The sequence below is a fragment of the Glarea lozoyensis genome (assembly GCF_000409485.1).
Source record: "Glarea lozoyensis ATCC 20868 chromosome Unknown GLAREA8, whole genome shotgun sequence".
In the NCBI taxonomy this organism is placed as follows: Eukaryota; Fungi; Ascomycota; class Leotiomycetes; order Helotiales; family Helotiaceae; genus Glarea; species Glarea lozoyensis.
Genome location: NW_007361003.1, coordinates 1,050,802 through 1,058,432, shown reverse-complemented (window position 1 = coordinate 1,058,432; position 7,631 = coordinate 1,050,802). Strand labels below are relative to the sequence as shown.

Below are 7,631 nucleotides of genomic sequence, written 5' to 3'. Positions count from 1 at the left end.
CCCATAGACTTCTCACTTCGAATCTCTTCAGCTCTGAAGCAACCTGCACGAGATTTTCACGATGCATATCGAACTGAAGATCGGAGGGCTTTGACATGCTTCCGAACACCAAGGTCTCACCATGAATGTTGCATGATCATAAGCGATGGTAACGAATAATTGGAAGAAAATCTTGACATACCCGAATTTCTTAGCGCTGCCGAAAAAAGCAATGAGTAGGAACGGGATGAAGAGATCTTTAAGCACTTCAAGATCTCGAATCAATCTGCTCTGCTTTATTTTCAGCGTGATAGAGCCAGAGAACCGCACAGTATTTGTCTCTAGTATGAAAGCTCCAGATGTAGTCAGTGAGGAAACAAGTTGTGGTTGGTTTCTGTAAGCGGTTTGTGGCGGCAAGGGGCCCGGCCAGCCCTCTGGTGCTCTCCCTTATTAAATACCTAAGTACTCCACAGTCAATTCTCACATCAGTAGATCCCATCATTGGTCAACTTGCCTGGAGAAAAGTGCCCGCAAAAGCCGCCATGGCTTTGCAAGGCCGAACAAGTCACGCCAACCTCACACGCGGGAGGTACACAGATCTTTCATGGCATTTCGCTGATCTTTTGACAGGTCTATTTGAAGCCAAGAGCACCAGGTCCAAGAATCCGGGGTCGAATCATGTTGGGCTATTATGTTCTTTTTCTCGGCTCCGGCAGCTGGAAGATAAATTTCCAGCCACTTTTTGGCTCGGCAAGGTGCCAGATTCGCGAGGGATACTCGTGTAAGGACAGTCTCGATTCATCCCGCCATCTGAAAGATCATATTACTTCGTATACCCCTGAACAAATCGCAGTGGGTCTTCTAGAAGTTACGGTAAACAAGGGCTTTGTGGCCAATAGTAAGTAGAGGATTTGACTTATCGTTACTATAAAAGGTAAAGCCGACTGTAATGCACGGATTCTCCACTGTGGTTTATTCAGGGTTTGACGAAGTATAATTTATCCCTTCCCATGTCTTGTCTCCTGCGTTTTCTGTCTATATGCAATATGAATGGCTGCTTCATATCTGCATAACTGACAGAAAAAAAATGAAAAGGAGTCGCGGTTCGAAGAAGAAATTCATACCTGGGGAGGTGGTTCTTACTATAAACCAAATCACGAGTCCAGGTTACCACCCATCATGGCAATCTCTCTTCTACCATGCTTCTGGGCTGATTTATTCCGATGTTATGCGGGGTAACCTTGATGAAGTCTGGAATTTAAGCCCTCGCCAGCCAACATTCCTGGACCTGCACTAGGTATTGGAATTCTTCGGCTAGCGAATCTCTATCTATATATCAACAAGATATGATAACAATGGTCCACCACGAAGAAGCTCTGTTATTCTCGTCGACCGCAACATATTGCAAAATGCAACTTTCAGACTCTTCCAAGGCGACAACTTTGCCCTTAGATCCGACAGATAAGAGCAAGACTGAGCGACTAGCATTAGCATGTCGTTCTACTTCCAAAGAACTTCAACAGCGTCTATCAATCGCCTCGGATACATCTGATCCTGGTCTGGATGATCCCTTTGCTTCTTCGACGTCCGATTCTTCCAGCGAAGATCATGATGATGATTCGGAAGGAGAAGCTCTCGAACAAGCTGCTGCTCATTTATGGGATTCTTGGTGGTCTCCCGCGAAACAAAATCTTGAGATGCGCCAGTCCTTTTACCAAGTTACTCCACGCTCAACTGTTAATATAACACCGGAACCACTGTCTCCGTGTAATCGAAACTTTGCTTCAGAGAACTTGTCAGACTTGACATTGTCAAACGAACCACTATCTAAACTACATCGATCTTCCGCTATTCGCAACGCCAAGCATCAAAGTCGATCACAAACACCTCCTACTCGTCAATCACAACATGCATACACAACCTTTCCAACGCAACCGCCTCCTGTACCTCCAAAGCCCCAAAACTATAGGCCGCATGGAAGATACAAGTCATGGCCCACACGCTCTTCCTCTCGTCAGATGTCAAGACCTCCTCTTCAAAGAACAAGAGCCAATACCACCCCTGGCAACCCCTACGCTCCCGTCCACTCTTCGGGTCTCAGTATCATCACCACTCTATCACCAACACCACAGGGCTCAAGACAAACCTCCTGGAGCACCACCTCCGAAGACCGTCTCTACATGCGCTCATCGCTCAACACGCCACCCACTCGACCACTCATGGATTTGATGAGCAACGAGATTTGCCCCGAGATCTCCTGTTTCGAAGACGATGACGATGACGAGAAACTCGGTCTTATTGATTCGTTGGGTTCGAAGCTGCATATCAGAACTAGTTGTGGTGGTGCTGCGAGAGATAAAGTGTTTGATGTTGAGGAGAAGAAGAGGAGCTCGAAGATTCGAAGTAGGGCGAGGAGTGCTACTGGTGCTATTAGAGATGTTTTTGTGAGGAAGAGAGCGGGGACGGTTGGGTGTTCGTGATGGAAGCTGATCGTTTGAAGGCACAAATGCTTGGGTTTGTGTTGAATTCTGGCGATTTGATATTTTTATTATCACGCAACCACTGAATTATGAAGTTCACGTATTGAGAAAACAGCATCATACGTGATCAAACGCTATCATTATTATCCCTGCATTACGACGGTATCATTTTAGAAGGGGCATCTATTCGCATCACACAGCATACATCGGATTTTACTGTCGGCTCAACAAAAGTCAGCAGGTCCTGCTATCACTGTCGTTACCATCTGACTCCTAGATTTCAACAAATGGTACTGCGATGAGCAGGGATACTCTTGGGCTATTAAAGGTGAAATAGATGTTACCTCACATGAGGAGATGTATCATATAGATTGTTATGAATTGCTTCAAACCTGAAATTATGAATTTTACAAGCAATTCTAATTACATTGGGTTTCGCTCTCTGAGAAAGAACATCTTGCATTGTAATTGAAGCTTTTCGTGAGCTTCACATATTGGGTGTGACTACGTTCGGTCCCGGAAATCTGATCACTTTTTCTTTACATGCGATGGTATATTTGTTTACATCAAATTCCTATCATCCAACTTGATTCAGCAAATAAAGTTGTTATTGATGATTTGCTTGTGTAAAATGTATGTCGCAATACTAGCAGACAACACCTCCTTTATGAAGTGAAGCTAAATGGCAGATGTGTAACATAAAAACATGGCAAATAAATTCGTCTACTATCATTTTAGCAATTCAAAAATCATTTCAAACATACGAAAAATAGCGTAGTTATAATTTTCCTTTGACCGAAGTTTTGAAGTTGCAAACCAGCCGTGAGTGGAACTCCGTTTGAACCTCGGCTCATTAATTGTACGTAGTATATATTTTAAAACAATCGCACTTGCACCACAACCAATTAGCACAATTGAGTTAATCCCTCGTGGCGCAATTGGCTAGCGCGTTCGACTGTTAATCGAGAGGTTGGTGGTTCAAGCCCACCCGAGGGAGATGATTTCCTTTTTAGCAATCTTTTTGGGTAGTAAAAGATTGCTTTTTGGTGGTTTGACTTTTCAGCCAAAAGAACATTTTTTTGGCGAGTTTGCAGGTGCGTCACTGGGTGGAAAGGCCATGAGCATAGGTAATCCTATTGGGGAGGGGATCAGGTTAATGGAACTACTGGAAAGTCTTGATTATCAAATCTGTACTCATTTTCAAGTATTCGGTTTGTGTTTTGTTAGCATTTCTTTTTCTACGTATCTTTTGGCTTCTCTGCATTCTGCTCGATTGCTGGTGACGGTGACTCGCGTATTAGTGTCGAAAGGGGCATCATGACATGCAATTAAATAACTCCACTAGGGGGATCACCAGCACTACATTCAAACCAATCGCTATGAAAATATTGAAATCAACGTCACCATAATTCTCCAGAAACTCAATATTCCTCCAGTATCAAACCTCAGAGGTATTGATGACTCCCAGCCGCTTCACTGCTCGGTTCGCATCCTGACCTCGCTTGACGACATGACGCATCCCGCCAGGCCCGCCAGCAAACCCTCACGGCCCCCAACTCCTTTTCGCAAGACCTTGCGGTGCCAAAGGCAGTGGCAGTCCACAAAACACCGCTGCTCCTTGCGATTCCCCCTTTTCGCCACCGCAGATCTAGTTCTTGAAACAGTTTGTTGCATGCCGCACTTCTGAGGCTGTGAGTTGCGGGTGGCCTTGCGGCCTGTGGCTTTGGATGCGCGGGTGTTTGCGTGTGGGGTGAGGATGGTTTGGGTGATGGGTTTAGGGGTAAGCGCGCGGTTCGGGGGGAGGGGATGGAGATGATGGGTTAGGTGTAAGGCTGGGTTGGATAGGGGATGGTTACCTGTTAGCTTGTATTTGTTTGTTGTTGGGCGAAGGTTGTGGCATACGATACAGGTGGTTTGCCTTCTTCCCTTCTAAATGAAGCCATCTTGAACTTCAAAGGAGAAAATCTCTATCAGCCATTCTTAAATTTTCGTTCCGAAAGCATAAGTCCAAGCAACAGGACTTATCTATTTTGGTGGAACTCTTTCATTCTATTTTAAGCCATCGGATTGTTAGAATCCCATCCCCCAACATCCTCTAATTATTTCCACGAATCACAACAGCATCCACATAATCCCAGATTTGCCACTATCAAAACAATAAATATTGGGCTAAGAAATAATAGTAGATACCTAGTCCAGTAGGCATCTCAAAAGGTTTGCTTTTTGGTAATAAGGAAAACAAATTCGGCTTTTGTTCCTCTGTCGCAATATCGCAATAAGTTTCATATAATCAAGACATGACCGTTGAAGGATCAAGGTTAGGACTCTCTGTTGACTAGAACTCGGGCTCAATTTGAATTATTCTCATAGGTTATTGTCAAACCTTCTAGCATTGTGTCGCAAATCTGACATGACATACAATTTTACAGTAGAATAAACCATTCAGCCTAAAAAGTTGAATTTTCTCAGTCTTTTCGAGCAAATATACAATGTTGCTTCCATTGTAAAGAGTGAGAATAACGAGGTAGGGAAGGAGGGTTGAATACTCCTTGTCTGGCATCGTAGGAGAAAAGTGTCCTGTCAGTCTTGCAACACACTGGTGTTTTGAATAGATTAACATCGCTTCTATCTAGATCCTCAACCCAACCATCGTGATGGTAGTATCTTGGCCTTTTGCTTTCCAATCATTATATCTGATTATCAGCCCCAAACATGACCCATAATACACTTAGCCTAAAACAACATCAATCTCCCTGGAAAAGACAGCCCGCCAAACACTCTCCTCAACTCTTCCAACAGCCTTCCTATACGCAACTCCATCCCTCCACTCCACCCACATAACATTGAAAAATGACTTGATATGCGTAAAACTGTCACCACCTTCCCAATCAAGTGTTTGACTATAATTTTCATCCCCCTCATCCTGCAACAAGCCGGACGAAAGTTCAATAAGCGTGCAGCTGTCTCCAATTTGTGTCTTAACGGTATTAGAATCTTCATTTAATCGTAAATAGCCAGCAAATAATTTGTCTGAATAGCCAAGTGCTGCCGTGACACAACCATGTCGAACAGATGGGATGCCGCTGAGCAGGTTAGTGATTTTTAGAGTAGCTGTGCGGGTGTGGCCGTGGAGGAAACCTGCCCGAATGGAGGGTTTGACTTTCGACTTTGCATTCATGGTGGGAAGGGGTTGTTTGAATGGTTGACGCGTTTCATGGAACGGGTTTCCAAAGGGTTGAAATGCCTTTGGACATTTGTAGTTGTAATAGTCATAAGAGCCGGACCATCCATCGGGTAATCGCTCTGGTCTGTTGGAGTCTGATTTTGACGGTGAGGAATATTTCTTTCGAAACACGTCGGCAGATACGATGATGGGTGTCTTTCGACTGTTGCTTGTAGTTGACAACTGCCATTTCACTGTCGAATGTGTTGACGATGGAATAATCCCTCCACTCCAGCCACTCTCGGTGATGATATAGTCGAAGCAAGCAAGCCAGCTCTCAGAATGCAAGTTTCCCTGCCATCCAACCCAGGACCAGCTTGGAAGAATGGATTCAGTAGCTGGTACAGTTTCAAATGGGGTTCGTCTTGTCAGAGGAGCGTAAGGTTGCCACAAGAGTGCCGCATCGAAGAACATCTGAGGTAGACCAGATATGAAACCACCGTCGAAAACCGCACCAAAAGATTGCAGAGGTCCTTCGAATGCGTCGAGAACATCCTCTTGTCGGGTCAAGAAGCGAACATTGAAGAGACATATTAGTCGGACTAATCGGTAGACATTAGGCCAGGAATTCGTGTCTATGCCAAGTATACTGTTCTTCCCCCCATAGCATGCTTCTGACGTTATATGTCGCTGATTCTCGTGCCACGATGCACAATGACAGTCCCAATTGACAGTATTCGAATGAAAAACGAGTCTTCTAGGTGAGAAAATGTATTCCTGAAATGTCCAACCGCGGGAAAACCATGTCGATTGAGTGAGTTCCACTGCCAAACGTTGCATTATGCCTTCGCTGATGAGCGATTGCCAGGTCTCTGGGCCGAATTGACTGAGAGCTGTTTTCAGTTCGTCTACATTGCCGTAATCTGGCGGAGAACCGCAGTCAGAATATGGATCGTCTTCCCAGGCCATGCCGCCAATAATTTCATCGACCTCGCCGCGTTTTTTAATGAATGTTGTCTCGAAGTCCTCTTTGAAAATGCCAGTTAGAGTTTTCTCGACGTCTGAAAATGAAGAGGCTTCCTCTGCAGTATTTTCTTCAACCTTTCCATTTTCATCCTGATCACACCTGGAATCAAATAATTGTAGACCTTCATGCTTCCTCGGGTTCGCCCGCTGAACACAGATTGGCTCGCAATCTTCCTCATTCACCAGGCTACTATAAATTGGAACCGAAGCATCTGAGCCCTGGGCTGCAACTATCGTCAAATAAGCGCCGGCATACACTGCTCTCATAGCATGGATCTGGGCCATCTTTTCATCCAAATCATCTTGAACGATGCACAGCTTATCCACCCACAAGTACTGGTAACCCAGTCGAGCAGTCAGATTAATTGCATCTTTCACTGTCCTGGCCAACTTAACAGCCGATAAAGATGCAGGTTTCTGTAGATCGCTAAGATTGCTCCGCGTCAGTGAGGTGCACTCTGCCGCACCCCAGGTATAACTCAGAGCAAAATAGGGGTTTGCTCCAGCTGGAACTACACATGAATTTACAACGTCAATCAGCCACACCGGCTTCCCGAAAATCCTGGCTTCTGAATTGACGCAGTGATTCTCGTGAGTAGATTCACATGTTTTGATCCAAGTTTTGATGGTTGCCAGTTTAATTGGATGGGGAGCTTCGGAAGCGCGGTGTTCGAGAGCATGTGTGCTTGTGGTTTGCTTCTCGAGATATGGGTAAAAAGCTCGAAGATGTCGTTTGACTTTCGGTGGGAAGAAAACTCCAGTGTTTTCCATGTAATCGTTCATTTAATAAGAGCGATAATATGCGTCGGAGTTGTATGATGATCCCGATAGGGGTTTTTAGTATTTACCTACCTATTTCACCTATGAGTAAGTTCTCTGTGTCGTTAGAAGAGAAGAGAGATTGGGAAGTAAGGTCGATTCGATGCCAGGCCTTGAGCGACGGTATTTAAATGTAGAATTACCTAAAATGGACAATCGATTGA

At 44.8% G+C, this 7,631-nt stretch overlaps 2 protein-coding genes across 2 annotated transcripts; one reads left to right on the top strand and one right to left on the bottom strand.

The window, feature by feature from the left end:
- Positions 1-1,334: 1,334 nt before the first annotated feature.
- On the top strand, positions 1,335-2,459 carry GLAREA_11734 (uncharacterized protein; the record flags this gene model as incomplete). The annotated part of the gene is made up of 1 exon (XM_008089877.1): positions 1,335-2,459. One exon carries the CDS (start codon positions 1,335-1,337, stop codon positions 2,457-2,459), a length of 1,125 nt encoding a protein of 374 aa, XP_008088068.1.
- Positions 2,460-5,187: 2,728 nt separating this feature from the next.
- On the bottom strand, positions 5,188-7,431 carry GLAREA_11733 (heterokaryon incompatibility protein; the record flags this gene model as incomplete). The annotated part of the gene is made up of 1 exon (XM_008089876.1): positions 5,188-7,431. One exon carries the CDS (start codon positions 7,429-7,431, stop codon positions 5,188-5,190), a length of 2,244 nt encoding a protein of 747 aa, XP_008088067.1.
- Positions 7,432-7,631: the final 200 nt, after the last annotated feature.